Source organism: Corvus moneduloides, chromosome 2 (genome assembly GCF_009650955.1).
Source record: "Corvus moneduloides isolate bCorMon1 chromosome 2, bCorMon1.pri, whole genome shotgun sequence".
Classification (NCBI taxonomy): Eukaryota; Metazoa; Chordata; class Aves; order Passeriformes; family Corvidae; genus Corvus; species Corvus moneduloides.
In genome coordinates this window covers 120220265-120236354 of record NC_045477.1, presented here as the reverse complement: position 1 = coordinate 120236354, position 16090 = coordinate 120220265, and the positions used below count along the sequence as shown (strand labels likewise).

The 16090-nt window shown below is 43.5% G+C and overlaps 1 protein-coding gene across 1 annotated transcript in view; it reads left to right on the top strand.

Moving 5' to 3' along the window:
- Positions 1 to 16090, top strand: part of IGSF5 (immunoglobulin superfamily member 5) — a 28877-nt gene that overhangs the window by 6033 nt on the left and 6754 nt on the right. Inside the window, exons 3-8 of the mRNA XM_032101091.1 lie at positions 2096 to 2416; positions 3123 to 3431; positions 7530 to 7658; positions 8144 to 8168; positions 11624 to 11736; positions 12974 to 13050. Of these exons, the coding sequence (XP_031956982.1) occupies positions 2096 to 2416; positions 3123 to 3431; positions 7530 to 7658; positions 8144 to 8168; positions 11624 to 11736; positions 12974 to 13050 (974 nt within the window). The remainder of the gene's footprint in view (positions 1 to 2095; positions 2417 to 3122; positions 3432 to 7529; positions 7659 to 8143; positions 8169 to 11623; positions 11737 to 12973; positions 13051 to 16090) is intronic.

Below are 16090 nucleotides of genomic sequence, written 5' to 3'. Positions count from 1 at the left end.
GTGAAACTCCTTTATTGGTTGTGCTGGGGCTGGGATCTAAATGGAGGCAAGGTTATGTGCCACTCCTTCTGCCTGCCAAAGGATCCCCAATGCAGGGCTCAGGGACCTGTTCCCTATGGGACAGCAATCAGGGAAAGACCATTTATTGCTCCAGCAGACATGGTTGGGGGAAGAAGATGTAGATCCTACCCTACCTATGGATTGATAAAAGATAATTATCATAGATAAATAATGAACTCATACCTACCTGCCTGTACTGCCCTGAATGTCTGAAGAAAGCAAAAGCCAATTATTTTTAGAGCCAATTATCACTGATTATTCCTGTTTAGGGATAAATTTCAATGATTAATTAACAGCAAGCATTGTCCTGAAAGTTGCATCATTTATTCAGAGTCCTGGCAAACCACGGCTCCTTGAAAAAGTGAAGTGTTTGCGCAGGCATGGAAATAAATTCCAAGTGCACAAAGAACAGTTTGCATGAAGAGGGGCAGAGTGGGTAAATTTTAATTTGAACAGAAATATGGTTTACTTAATCTTATCTGGCTTTATTAATTATCGGAGTAGGTAAAGTTTGCTTTTCATTTAATGTTTTGTTGCTCACACACAGATATACTTCGCAGATTGAGGTGCATGGCAGAGGTAGCATAACCCAGGGAGGTGAAAAATTTTTGTGAAGATTTTTGTAAACATGAGAGGACTCAGAGTCAGCCATACAGAGAACCAGGGAGAGCGAGGTTTGTACAATCCTGCAAAACAAAGAAGTCTGTAAATGCTTGCAGCAGGTGGGAGGAAAGAGAAGAGCTGTTTATATTAAAGAACAATTCCTGGCACAAACCTGGTTGGATATAGAGTGCCCAGGTTAAATGTGGGCTGGAACTGCAAAAGGGTCTGGACAATGGAGCAGTGAGATTCCAGACTCTTCGTCCTGGGTGCAATTCACTGAGGCACTGGTTGCAGTGTCATCGCTGAGACTGGGCTCTGGTTCCATTTCTACAACCATCAAACACCCCTGTTGTGTGAACAATACAGCAGGTCCTTCCTTTCTCACATCAGCTGCTGACTGAAAGCAAAATATTCTTTTTCAGTAATTTATAGCTAATCCATTAATGAATAAGCTACCTAAAAAACTTGGTGTGAACGAAACCTTTAAAAATGACTTCATTGTCCTGAATACTCTTAGCAAGGCAGCGATGACCATTTCAGACTTCCTTTCTCTGGAACATAATTGAGCACTTATTCTCAGGCCAGATTTGCAGGCACGAGGTTTTAATTAGTCTGCTGTGGACTGTGGTGTCTAATTGCTGTCATCATGCCGAGTTCAGCTGGAAGCATTGGGGCAGTCCTGATGCTCTGTCAGCAGGAATGTTCCCTAGGAAGTCGTGACAAGCTCACTGGTGAGGCTGATCCTCCTGTCAGGACTGCTTGGTCTGCAGAGAGTGAAATGTCCATCCTTGGACTCAAAATATTCCTGGATGAGGCCCTGTGCAATTGGTGGAGTTGGCAATGGGAGGCCCTGGGTCCAGGAGGAGGAAAAAAAAAAACAGAATGACTTTGTTAGGAGCTGTCAGCTCTGAAAAATATTAGCCAAAATTCATACTACCTTTCAAGGAATGAAAACTAAGGAGTTACAGCACCTCTAGTTAACAGAAAGCCTGACAAAGGCTTTAGAAGAAATACATCACAATGTATGTGATGAATGATTGAGGAATAGGGGAAAGAGCACAGAAGGATAAGTGGTGGGGCTGTAAAAAATCAGTGGCAATCCAAGATATGGAAAAGGGACCAGTTACACACTCCTTTAATTATTTAAAGTCTAAGCAACTCGTGTATTTTCCTATTTAAAAGTGGAATTTTTTTTTGCCAGCAGAATGGTAGTCAGCGAATTACTGAAGAGAAACAGGTGATTTTGGAGTGGGAGAAGGAGAGATGAGATAATTAAAGGCATTTTTAAAGAAAAAACCACTTGATCTAAGCAGGATCTGAAAGATGAGATTTCACATCTCCATCTCTGAACTGGTTAAGATGTTTTACACTACACAACCACCTCTGTTGGTGGTGTATATGTGTTTATGGACTGATTTTTGTTCCCTTGCAGGTCTGGGCTTTTGTTACTCCATCACAAAAGGCCCTGACAATGCCACAGTCCTGGCTGGCTCAGAGGCCCGGTTCAACTGCACGGTGTCTGCAGGGTGGAAAGTCCTCATCTGGCTGTCCAAGGGCAGCCCTGTCCTCACTGTCATCAACTCCCAGGGCTCTGTTGAAACCACTGACCGCTTCACCTCCCACAACTACACCACTGGCAACGAGTTTACCTCAGAGCTGATCATCCACAACACGCAGCTGAGTGACTCTGGGAGGATTGAGTGCAGCATCCAGCAACCCAGCGAGAACAACTTTGCTTTTCTTTCTGTTCAAGGTGTGTATAGCCGCCAACAAAAAGCTGTTTTATTGTGCTACACTTAAAGGAATCCTCTGAGGAATTGCTCAAATTATCCCTGGGAAGGAATACATGCTCTCTTTTATCATGCTTTGCCTCCTGCCCTCCTCATCTTAATTTTCCTGTCCAAGCAGATTTTAGTCACACTCAGAGTGCCAATAACAAGGGTTATAACTGCCCCTGTTTTTTCCTGTTTCATCTCTTATTCCTTATCAGACTCCAGCCAGGTAAGCAGGATCTCACCACCAGGCACTACCCATTTGTCAAGGAGGTGCTTGGTGCAGTGGTAACATCTCATCACCTACCTGTAAACCTTTTCTTATGACCTGAGCATATTTAAAACTTAGAGAGAAACACTGTTCTTTCATCATGTTCATGTTTCGTATTTCCTTCAGCTGGAAATACATCAAGATGGCTAAAAAGTACAATTTCCTGCTTTTTATTGGAAAGGTACTGAAAGTTGAGACTTGTGCTTTAGACATATTGGGTAATGGGCCCATGCAGTTGAAATGACTGCACGCTTCCATCATGCATGTGGTATATCTGTGTTAATAATGGTTGTTTTCCACTCCATATCTCAAGGCATAGCTATTTCTGGGTAGCGAGATAAGATTTAAAGCTACCAGCAGGAAAGCAATGCCAAGAAACATTCTGAAGGAACAAAAACATCTTTTCCCTCCCACAGTTAATGGATCTTTACTCATCAAAAATAGCACCTTAACAGTAAAAGAGAACCAAACAATTGAGATTGTTTGTGAAGCCTTAGGATGGGCTCCGGCTCCAGACATTACCTGGATGACAAATGACTCTTTCCTTGATAAGTCGAGCTATGTTAACCAGCAAAGTCCAGGATCTAATGGCCTCCACAATGCCCTGAGCACCTTAACTCTGACTCCGACGGACACTGAGGTTTTGACTTGTTTAGCTGACATAGAAGCACTCCCCAGCCCTCAGAATGCAACTGTAACTCTTATTTTTGACAACTCTGCTGCGGGTAAGTGAATGTTTGTTGTTGTACTTTTCCCGTACTGTACCGCCTGTACTCAGAGCTGCGCCTTTTGGTCCGGTTTGTTTTGTTTTAAAAAGTCTTTTATTTGCAAATGAAATCCTCTGGGGTGTGCACAGGTGGAATTCAGAGCCAGGAGTCACAGCCTGATGTATAGGTAGGGTTAAATGCACTGGTACCAGTCTAATGAACCATGAAGCCCAGTGGAGGACTGAGTAAGACAAACAAAGCCTCTGACAAATAATCTGCCTCTGACTCCTGGGGATTCCCTGCTAGGAAACCAGCCTGTGCTCCTTGACCAAGAAAACACCTAAGGAATTTGGATCTTAAATATCCTTGATCAGACCATGCCTGCCATATTAACTTAATTTCGTACAAAGCCAAACCCTCATGTGAAATTGTTCTCCATGATATCCAATACCAGTTTTACCCTGACTTGGGGAAAAAACCCTCTCAGTTCCTGCACACAGGAATAATTTCTGTACTAACAGATATGGAATTTTTTGAGCAGTGCATTAGGTTGCTTTTTACTGACTTTTACTTAAGGAAATTCAAAGTTGCTTCAATCCAAGCCTGGATTTCGTGCAAATCTCTCCAGAGCAGTTAGCAAGGCCTTTGAGAACTCTAAATATTTTCACCAAGGTTGTAATCATGCTGACAGCTTCTCTTGATGAACTGATTCTCCTTCTGCAACGGGTGAACATGGCCCATACAAAACATCCGTACAGGGTATCAATGAGGGGTTTGGTAGACATTTTGACACATAAACAACTGAGAAGATTGAGTAGCTGTGCCCTTTGTTTTCAGTATGAATTATTATTAGCAGGCCTTTTTCAGAAGTGCTTGCTTGGTAATGCAGTTGGAAAAGGTCATTTTACCACTCCTAATACGGCCTTTTGTAGTCACATTGATCTTAATTACTGACTAAGCAAAATAGGACTATCCTGAGGAAATTAATAAATTCCCCTGCCTACTCATTTGTGGTGTTTCCATAGCTACTCACTGCAAATCAGAAGAGGAGAAAAACAGATGTCATGAAGCACTATTAGTGTATAATTAGTGATTGTATAGGACCATCATTCATTTCTCTTTGGAAATACCATTGTGCAGCAGCAGCAGGCACTCAAAATTTGGCAGGATAGCAGAATCTGAAGTCTTTAAATGATCAGAATGAAATAAAAGCATGGCATTCACGACAGAGGAAGGTATATAATGTATATATCACACTCAAAATCTCAGAGCTGTCCCCATTTTCATATACAGGCTCAGCCTTAGTTGGCTGTCGGCAAAGAACACAACCAGCTTCAAACATGTAAAAAAATCCTTCCCAAAACTACTGCAATGTCATTTTCCCCCTTCACTTAAAAGCTTGGGGAATCAGATTCCTCCTTGTTCCTCTCAAGCAATACAACAACTACCAAAAATCTGAGCCCTCTCAAACCAGCCAGCTCCTAGTGAGGGAGTGTCCGACCTTCCTGCCCCTCTGGGTCAGTCTTTCCTTAAAAAGTGATGCATTTTTATGTCACTTGCTCTTCCTGCAGAGTTACCTCGCCCCCAGTGGTGTTTGGCTGAGTCCGAAATTTGGGAACTCCTGCAGAGTTATCCCAGGAGATGCACTCACAGAGCTGTGACTGGGGAATGGGATCCGTGGTGGAGTCCCTTAGCTGGGTCCAAGCCATCTTTGGCTTTGGTGTTGAATTCCTGTGGCTTTTCACCTGCAGAAGATGAGGACAGAGAGTCTCCCACAAGCCTAGACTTCCTTTGCTTTTGAACTCTGCCAGAAAGCTCCAAAGTGTCCAAGAAGCCACATGCAGGTTTTTCGAGTCTCTCATTCCTCACTGGTCACCAGCACCTGCCAGGGAAAATCCCCTTTTCTGCAGACACTTTGTCAAAGTAAATGTTTAGAAAACTTTGGGAGGAGCCAGAGGTCGGGATAGCAGCAGAGGATGGGCCCTGTGGAATGAGGAAGTGGCTCTGTCCACTTCATGTAACTTGGCTTGGATTTAGTGCCCCTCCCTTGCAGCCCTGCTTGTGTGTTCACCTGGCAGCTCCTCATCCACACCAGCTCCAGTTTCTTTCTGCATCCTCCAAAACTGCAGACACTAAAAGGCTGAAGTGCTGGGAAATGTTTGTGTTGTACCCTGTCCTTCTGGCTTCAGCTCCATAAATCTCTTGGCACATAACCTGACCCTGACAGGGAGTGAAATACCTTGGTGTGGCAGCCAGCCTGCAGGAATGGGCCGGTGCAGGTGTGTTTAACTCCTCCCTTCTCATTAGGGTTAAGCTTTCTGCTCTAGCTATTTAGCTGTCTTTCATATTTTAGTCATCTTGAAATCCCTGTGGCATCTCAATGGAACAAAATACGCTAAAATGTAGATACGTGTTGCAGTACTTCTAGATAGAAATACTAGGAACAAGTTTATCATCAGTTGATGCCAGCCTACAGGATTTTCTGCTTTTTTGGGTTACTGAGTGCTTTTTTTTTCCTAATAGAAGACATTCTAAACATGCTGATTGAGCATTAGGGTTAGAGAAGACTGGAACAAATTCCTTAAGGATAATGACCTGAGCTTTGGGGAATGCAGATTCCTGGCAGAGGTTCAAGCTTTGTAGGAGGCTCTGGTACTGAATCTTTGCAGTCTGAAACCTCCAAACCCCAAACACACACCCAGGAAAATTTGTAGATAGAAAGGATTTAGTTTATTGCCTGCCATAGGTAAAGCTGGTTCCCATGTCAGGGGAATTGCCCCGACCTTGAGCAGCTCCCAGTCACCCTCCCTCCTGCTGTACCTTTCCCAGAGGCTGCGAGCCAAGTGTGGCCATGGAGTTGTTAATTGGGACCTCTAATGAGGAAAAGACATTCATAAGCCCATGGGACAGAGCTGTGCCAAATTTGGATGTGACTCACACCTGTAATTTGGGTTGGAAGATTGTTTCTAAACAACTGCCAAAAGTGTTTTGGGGTTGCTTTCCAAGGGGTAGCCAAAGTGGTGGTGCTTCTGGAATATTTGGTCAAACCAAGGGGCAGGATGACATGGAAATCAGAACTGACATCTTCCTTGTACATCCAGCTGCCTGAGAAATATTACCCATCCCTGGAAGTGCCAGGCTGGACAGGGTTTGGATCAACCTGGGAGAGTGGGAGGTGTCCCTGCCCATGGCAGGGGCTGGAACTGAGTGATCTTTGAGGTCCCTTCCAACCCAAATCATTCCATGATTCTATAATTCTAAATGCAAGATATTTTTAAAATTCGTTGCACGTGGGAGCCCTGTTTGGTCATAGCAACTGATTTCAGCAAGACACTGAATCATCCTTAAATCCCCTTATTTAACCCTGTAGACTACAGCAAAGATGAAGGAATAAGTTAAATGTGAGAATGCTGTAGAGAAGATGGGTCAGTAGCTCACAGTCAGCAAAACTCACAGGTTTTGCTCTTTGGGGCTCTTAAATGGGGAACAGGTGTCCCCCCAAGCACATCCCAAAATCAAACACTTGTTGAAATCATTGAGGGAAATCCCAAGACAGAGTTGATTAGAAAATCATATTTCCAGGCTAGAGATCACCAAGTTTACTAATCACTTACAACTCTGGTTTGTGGGGAGAAATGGACATTTTTTCAGATCAGTTCAGCTTATTGAAAGGGACAAATACACATTTGGTCAAATTAATTGTAGCCCAAAATACCTATTTTCTCTCCACTGACAAGAGCAGCCAGGCAAGACACTCAATATCTGCAGTATGGACACCTAAATTGAATCTTAACACCTCTCCCCAAGTGTCTCCAAAGGACTCTGGGGGGCCTGGTGTAATTATAAAATAAAGTTAAGCTACAAGATTGCAACCCTGTGTTTTTCGGAGGAGAAGTAGCAGTGGGAAAAGTTGCAACTGCAATAAAGGATTTGAATTCGGGAATATTTTAAGTTCTTGGGTGCCATCCATAAATACAGAGTCTGTCATTTGGAAAACACAGACTCCTTGTTAAATATTCACCAAGCACTTAATAGCATCTCACAGAAAAGGTAAATATTCTGGAAAGGATGTTTTGAGGCTCTGATAGTCCAATGTTTCTCCATTTGATTTAACAGAAAATGATTACAGTGAAGACAACAGGAGCACCTGGGTTATTGTAGTTGCAGTTGTGCTTTCATTTCTTGGTATTGTTCTCCTGATCGTTATTATTGTGGTCGCTGTGCGCTGCTGCCTAAAGAGGAGAGGTGAGTGGACCTTCACAGTTGGTCTATACATTAAAAAATATCTTTGGTTAGATATAAATCTACTTGTGTCAGCTCTGGTGCTATGTAAAGACCTGCAAGCAGAAGAGTGAGCAGGCAGATCCTGCTCTTAACTATGACCTGTTTAAGATGCTCCTTAATTTCTCCATCCTGCTTCTCTCATAAATTGATTCCGGAGCAATCAGTGTCAGCCCTTCACATTAACCACCAGGGGATCATGTTTTTTGGGAGTACATTCACTTTTAAAGACATTTAAAGGGTCTTTATTAAAGAATATTTTCAGTGCTGCGTGCCTCATTCCAGTTTCCATGTAAGCTCCTCTACAGGGCTGCCCAATTTTGTAAACGGGGTGGAGAGATGCTCCTGGGGTAGCTAGAACTCAGGGCATGCTCTTAGAGAATTTACAGAAGTTTTGTATTTTAGTTTCCTGCATTTTAAACACTTTTTTTTTTCCTTTTCTTTTTCAGAGTCTACTTACCAAAATGAAATAAGGTAGGTCAGATGATGTGGGAAAACTTTTTGTGTTCAGTGGACTTTTTGAGGCTGCTGCAGGGTGGCAAAAGGTTCGTGCCAGTGTCCTTGTCCTGGCATCCATCATCCCAGAACTCCCGGTGCTGCCGGGCTGTGTGAGCTTGTGGGGACAGCAGAGGGATGGGGGACAGCATCCAGGGGAGGGGACTGACCTTAGGGATGAAAGGCGAGCGCCAGAGCTCGCAGCAGCCTGCGAACTCTGATCCCTCAATGGTGAAAACCCCATCAAAGCCCCATCAAAATCCCAAAGCGCCGCCTCGCTGATGGATCCAGCGCAGAGGTGACAAATTGAGCAGACGCTCTGTTAAACCTAAAAGACAGAGCGAATCTCTCGGAGCTGGCTGTGCCCCCAGGTGTCCCCGGGAAGGCAGAGGAGGATGGCTGGCGACCAGAGCCCGCTGGGCGATTGCCGCCGCCGCCACAGGGTGTCACTGCCAGACCGGCAGCGCGGCTGGCTCTGGCAGCGGCGGAGCCCCGGAGCGGGGCAGGCAAATCCCACCGGCTCCCCGGCTCTTTTAAGGCTGGATAAACCGGTAAAAAGGGGGTTTAGAGTGCAGGTTTAGATTAGATATTAAGAAGAAGTTCTTGACTGCGAGGCTGGTGAGGCACTGGCACAGGTTGCCGAGAGAGGTTGTGGACTCTCTGTCCAAGCCCCAGGCTGGACACTGGGGCTTGGAGCATCCTGGGGTAGTGGAAGGTGTCCCTGCCCACGGCAGGGGCTTGGAGCGAGGTGACCTTTAAGGTTTCTTCCAGCCCAAGCTATTATATAATTCTATAAAAAATTAATAAAGCTGCTCCGTTTATGGGTATCAGCGCCTCCTCCAGTGATTGTCGGATTTGTTTCCGTACAAAGCCATTGGACCATGATTGCACTGAGCTGGAAAACTTTAGAAATCAATAACGGGTGGCTCTTGGCATTAAGATCCTTTTTATCAGCACCTGTGTGGCTGTGACAGCCATGGCAGTGGGGTTATTTATATTATTATTTATACTTGGGCAGCATTGTAAATTCATCCTCTGCCTACGCTTGTGGGGCTTTTAACTCCCCGTCCCTTAATGAGTTTACAAAATGTTCCAGCCCGTTGCCTGGCACATCAGTAACTCCCAGTTTCATTAGCAGCCTCTTGTGGGGAAAGTTTGTGGAGGTCTGTTGACAGATTTCCATTTGTAGAGCACTTTATTGATAGGAAACAAAATAAGGAAATTAGATACCCTCTGTTTTCTCCTAAGGAAATGATGCTTATTATGCCATGCCATACATGTAAACTTCTGTGTGATTTCTTACTTTGTGGGGCTAAAGTCATCATTTTGCCAAATGCAGCTGTATAAATAGGGCAGGACTAAATCAGCAGGGATTGCTTGGATTCTGACTTGGTTCAGAATCCCAAAAACTTCCACAAAGATCAACCCTACTAAGGAAAAAACAGCTGAAATGCAGGGAAGGACCTGCCCAGCAGTGGGGTCTGGAACATTCAGGTCCATGTCCTTCCCAATCCCTGCCTTGCTGTTGTGGATCTGCAGTGCTTTCTTTCAGACAACCTGAGTAGGTTGACAATAGGGCATAACTTTACTTTCCCTCTATGCTTTTGCATCTGGTCTGGGCAGATACAATTCTACCTTCATGGCAGAATGCATGTTTTTAGCTCTCAGTACAATATAGTTATTATTTCTCCATTAACTTTAAACATGAGCTGTCTCACTGACTTTACAAACCTTGCTTACACTTTAAGTTAAGAAAACTGGGATAAGGTCACTCTCTGATGCTCAGTTTGGACTCGGAGACTCAGTGCTGACAGCTTTGCAAAGTTTCAGCATGTCTGAACAATGACTCTGAACTCACAAGGATTATTAACAATCACAGATTTTGTAGGCTCTGTGTTTTTTTCCTTGGGGGGAACCTCCCTGCAGTAAAAAGAGCGATGCTTGTCCAGATTTTGGAAGCTGCATTGCTGTAGTAGCAAAGAAGTAGTGAGACCAAACATACACTGGTTTATTTCCCACCTTTATTTTTAACTTGGCTGGCTATCTTCCTATACCTCCCACACCTTTCTTTTTTTTGTAGCTGCTTTTTATTTGGCTATTCCACTGAGTTTGTTGGGATCTAAGGATCAGATAAAAGAGGCTGCACAGTGTCATGTAACATGTGGGGGTGGTAGCCCCAAACAATTGCTTTTGTCTTCTAGCAACCGTGGCAGGTTTCTTAGTGGTATCTAACCTGTTTGTCTCCTAAAAAAGCCCCATAGTTGATGGCTGGCTCACCAGATTTGTGTGTGCATTAGTAACGCCCCTCTGATGCTCTGTGGGCCTGCAAAGTGGTTCCTACTAAACATAAAAAAAAGTAGAATTACAGAATCATGGAATCCCTGAGGTTGGAAAAGCCCTCCCAGCCCAGCGAGGCCCAGCTGTTCCTGATGCCCACCTTGTCCCCAGCCCAGAGCACCGAGTGCCACCTCCAGCCCTTCCTGGGACACCTCCAGGGATGGGCACTCCAAACCTCCCTGGGCAGCCCCTGCCAAGGCCTGAGCTCCCTTTCCATGGGGAAATTCCTGCTGCTGTCCACCCTGAGCCTCCCCTGGCCCAGCCTGAGGCCGTTCCCTCTCCTCCTGTCCCTGTTCCCCGGGAGCAGAGCCCAACCCTCACTACAATGTTTGTACAAGGACACGCAGCAGTTTCTACAAACATCACGAACACCCCTTCCCACTGAAAATTCCTGGTTTGCCACAGTCGATTTGTTCTTGCCACACCTCAAACCTAGGCAGAGGTGGACCTGGGACTATCCTGGAGAGGGGCCCAGAGAGCAAGAGATCAAGAGTAGCATCTCTTCTAACATCAGAGTTTTGGGTAAAAAAGCACCATTCTCTCCCTGTGCAGCTGTGAGGGCACCACTCTGCAAATTCAGAGATGTGTAACTTTAACCAAGGAATTTCTCTCATGGGTAAAGTGAATTTCAGAGTGAAAGATTAATTCTGGAGTGTACAGACAAATCACTTGGGAGCTGGCTGGGGGGATGTGAGAGGACATGCTTTGTTTTTGCAACTGGGCACCAAAATGATGAGCTGTCATAAGTGACCTGGTTGGTGTTCCATTATCGGGCCCCTAAATATCCTGCAATTCAGAATCAGAGATCAAAATTAACTTTCTACAAAACCTGTGATCTGGAAGAGAGTCCTCACTCTTTGAAGGTTGCTTTATTTTTGTGCTTTCTGATACTGCAGCTGATGGAAACTTTCCAAACAGAATTCCATGGACAGTACTTAGATGGAACAGGATTTGTGCCAGCTAATTGCTTGAGAGGTCCAGATATGTTTTGCACCTATTATTTTGGGAAGTAAGACATGCACTTTTTTCTCTGTAGTCTGCTAGGCAAGAGTTCTCCCAGCATGGTGAACTTGTAATGACACCTTTTTGTTTTCTAGAAAAGTTTCAGCTGAGAAGAAAAAAGATGGCGATGTGGAAAACGGGCAGAGGAGTGGCAGTGAAAATCTGGGATACATTCCAGAGGAATTGTGGAACACAGAACAAAGCCCAAGTGAGTCTAAGCTGGTGAATCACATGTTGTCAAATTGCTTCTCAACATGGGCCTTTTGGACAACAGGCAATTAAAATTACGAGGTTTCACAATATTTAGTGAAGGACTTGTGCTTGACCTGGAACTCTCCAAAACATTTTTGATTTTTTAGAGGAAGATCCCCCAAAAATATTGAAAAACCATCCAAGTTCCTTGCAATTGAATTTAGATTTAGTCCTGGGTTTGTTTTTTAAAATGCCATTGTTTTTCCAATTGTCTTCTGGGGCCAGATGTAGGAGGACTGGATTTTCATACAAGCAGCAATTTAGGCAATATTTTGCAGTTGGTCTGTGAAAACAAAAGAAAATCACCACTACCAACAAAAAAAGAAGCAACAAAATAACCAAAACCCACCCAACTCCCCCCCCCCCCAAAAAAAAAAAAACAACAAAAAAAAGGGAAAGAATAAAGGCAGTTAGTGAACTATTATTTTACTGATAAATTACTAAGGCATTATAAATTCTTGTCCTTAAGCACAAAGACTCTTCAAAAGCAAATGTAAATCTCCACCAAATCGTTACTCACCACTTGCATTTATAACCACATTATTCTCAAAACATTTAATCAAACACTTAATGACATCAAATTATTGTGCAGAGTCTATAATCCAGGCACACATACTTTCCTCTCTGACATACAAGTGGTGAAGAAATAAGCACAGGGGAAAGATTTCCAGAGTATGTGGCATTATAAAATGAAGGAGTTATAAAAAAATAAAAGGAAAATTAAGTGAACCTGGACAAATTGATTCTGCAGAGTCCTAGATTGCTTGTTTCATATTTGTTTGTGTTCTGGGTTGGCCTTGGATGGTCACCTCCCTTCTCTGCTGACCTGGGTGTCTCCAGGACTGTTTCCCTCATACTTTCTCACTCCTCTTTCCCAGGTCCTGCTGTGCCTGTGCTTTTTACCTTTCTTTAAATACATTATGGCAGAGGAGCCACCACAGTCACAGCTCAGGCAGGACCCTCCTGGAGCCACCTGGAACTGGCTCTGTCTGACGTGGGGGCAGCTTCTGGTGTCATCTCACAGAAGCCACCCCTGCAAACTCCCTCAATAAAAAAACCTGGCCATGTTAGCCCAAAAAATTAGCCATGGTTTGGCTCACAATATTAAATCCTGTTTAGCCATTCCTGAATGCCTTGTGGTTCATACCATGGTGGACACTGAATATCAGTAATCTTTTATATTCTTGTTGCAGGACTTGCCTCTCTTCCCCCAATGTTTTCAAAGTTTGCTGGCCCCGATGACAATCTGTACATCAGTTCTGTGCCAAAGGTAATGCTGATATCTTGAATATCTTGACCTTTTTTGGTTTTTACAATACAGTATGTATTGTGCTATAGCCAAACACGGATTTTGGGTGGAAGTAGATAATTAGAAGTCAATTAGAGCTGTAATTAGGTAAGTGGAATGTCCCTTCAGCATTCTTGACTGTATTTTCCTTCAGACTGAAGGAGATGTGGATATAAGATGGAGGCATTGTGAAGGTTTGAGGTTCCTTTGCAAGCAAAATCTAGTGTAGAGAGAGTAAATAAATGTGCATTTTCTCTGGATCATTTTTTGACTGTATTTTCCAATATTGAAGAAGTTGCTTCAATCAAGAACTTTACATTGACCTTGAAACCTTTGGTATCTCAGCAGTAAGAGCTGGGAGGGAAAGCACACACCCAACACCCAGTGCCCCCCGAGCTTCGCCCCTTTTCCTTGTGGCTAAAATGTAAAAAGAAGAGCTCAGTGTTTATTCCTCCACTGGTTCCATTCTCAGTGGCCTCGTTTTGAAGGCTGGTGCTGCTCTCTCTTAGCTTCCAGCCCAAGAGGAATGTGAATCTTAATTTATGCCATATTTTTGTAAAATCCATTTAGCACCTCAGGAAGGTTTTTGCCAATATTCTCTTGAGAAGGTGGCAGTGATGTGGTACTGAGTTCACTCCTCAACACAGTGATAACTCATTTATTGCTGAAGAGCTGCTTCAACATGTACAGTGCAGAAATCTGTCTTGGGGATGACATTGCACATAAATCATAGCAGAGTGTGTCAACTTCTTTTGGCACACAATGAGATTTAGGGAGCACTCAATCAGCAATTAAAACAAGGATCACGTAATACCTGTAAAAAATAAGAGCAGTGACACTGATGCATTTGTGCCTGGTAGTTATGATGGTTGACTTTAGTTACTTGTCAAACAAAATACAGTTCAAGCAAAGCTGAAAAGTCTGCACAAACCAGTGGAGGCTTCAGCGTGGATCTGTAACCCCAAGCAACTTTCAGACAGTGTTTGGAATGCTTGTGAACAGGATTGTGGGGCACTGGCTGTGCTTCCATGCACAAGGCACGTGGCACATGCTGTCTGCTCTGACAATCAGGAGAGGACAATCAGGACACATTTCAGGGCAGGATATTGACTCCAGGAGGCATCTGCATGTGGCACTTGGGGATGTGGTTTAGGGGTGATGATGGTGATGTTGGGGTGATGATGGGACTGGATGATCTTGAAGGTCTTTGCCAACCTTGATGACTCTGGGATTCGGTGATTCTGGGATTTGGTGATTCTGGGATTCATTTGGCCATTTTCTGGTGACTGGGTGCTCATTGATGGTTCATGGGCACTGATGTTTGGGATAGCATTAAGCCATTTAGTGACATCTGAAAGGCATCGAATTTGGATGTTCTCAGGCTGCTCCATCCACTGTGAGAACAATAAAGTTTTGAGTGGGGACCATCAGGAGACTCTGTTCGCTGCCCTGATTCAAACTGAGACATGAAAGGTGCAGCCCTCCACATGAAACCACTGGGTTAGATGGCCTAGGAGTTCAAGTGGCCAGGGAAACACTGAATCCATCACAGGCACACAGCATAAAATTGAAATAGTTATGTTTTTAAACCAGTTGTCCCTGGACAATATAAAAACTCAGTTACAGTGGCTTCTACCTGCATCAATAGCTGCACACACATTCTTGGAAAATACAAAGAGAGAATCTAGAGGTAAAAATGATTTAGAGCTATTCTCCCTATGTTAGAGTGTAGTGGTTTAGTTCACATTTCTCCTTAACTAAAAACCAAGCTGTGCTAAACCACGACATGGAGGAATATTCAGCAATCTAAAAACGGCTTGATGAAGGCAAACTTCTGTTTGAACAGGGTTTCTCAGTGTATTGTGATGGCCACGTCTTGTGTATGCAGGAACTGATCAAAGGCTGCTGAAGTTTTACCTTAAATTGTGGATTTTCAATCCATGATTTAATTTTATGGCAATATATTCAAACACAGTAAAAGATTTCCCAGACAAAAAGCGTTTTCCTTTTACATTCATAACCTTCCCTGTTAGCTGCATAATACAAGTTATTTTCACTAAAGGTGTCCCTGGATATATTCTAATAAAGTTTAATCACCACTGATGCCAGTATATTGCCTAATAAGCATTGTAGTGCTCTCTCATTGTATTTCTTGTCAAGTAGGAGAAATCAGATGTTAACTCCTTTAGATGTTTGCAGGTTAGTGCTGAATCAAACAATTTCCTCAGAAACCACCTGCCTTCCTGCCACTGCAGCTTCTAAGCCCAGAAAGTTGTGTTTCTCAGTTGGCTTTCCCTGCCTGAATATGGGAAACATTCCCAAAGACTTTTCGTCTTTATTCTTCAGGACTTTATAGTGAGAAATAGGGGGTAAAAAAAACCCAGGAGGAAAAGAAGTTATCCTGAGAATTTTTTTCCATAGTGAAGGATGAAGGTCATGAAGGGGTGGACTCCAGAAAATTGCTTCTTTCTCCCTGGATAATCAGGAAATGTGAGCAAAAGTCCTTGCAGTGCTTTTTTAGAGGTCAAGAAGAAGGAAGGAAAATCCAAGTCCTCCCTGAGGAGCAGGAAGTGCATCTACTGATAGAAAAACTGCAGATTGAAGACCTAAAACCTTATCTATTCCCGTGTCTCTGAGGGTAATGGCTTCAAATTTGATCCCTTCTGTTCCATATGTAAAAAAGTTACAATTTTAAAGGATTTGGGAGATTGAGGGAGACTTCATATCACAGGCTTTGCTTCCTCAGGATTTGTTACCCATGGACCCAGCTGGGTACAAACCTGAAATCCCTGGTGTGTGTTGTTGTAAAGGGTGACAACAGGAAAACACTGAGCTCAGCTTTTGGCCATTCAAACTCTTTGAATCAGAAACTAATGCAGAGTGTCCACAGAAGATAAATGCTGCCCAGTAACTGCACTGATCAATTCACAACCTCAACAAAAGGTTTGGCAAAGAAGAAAGGAGGAAAATCAAAGGTGTGCACAAGACATTTAAAAAATGATGAGTAACGAAGTAAATTATT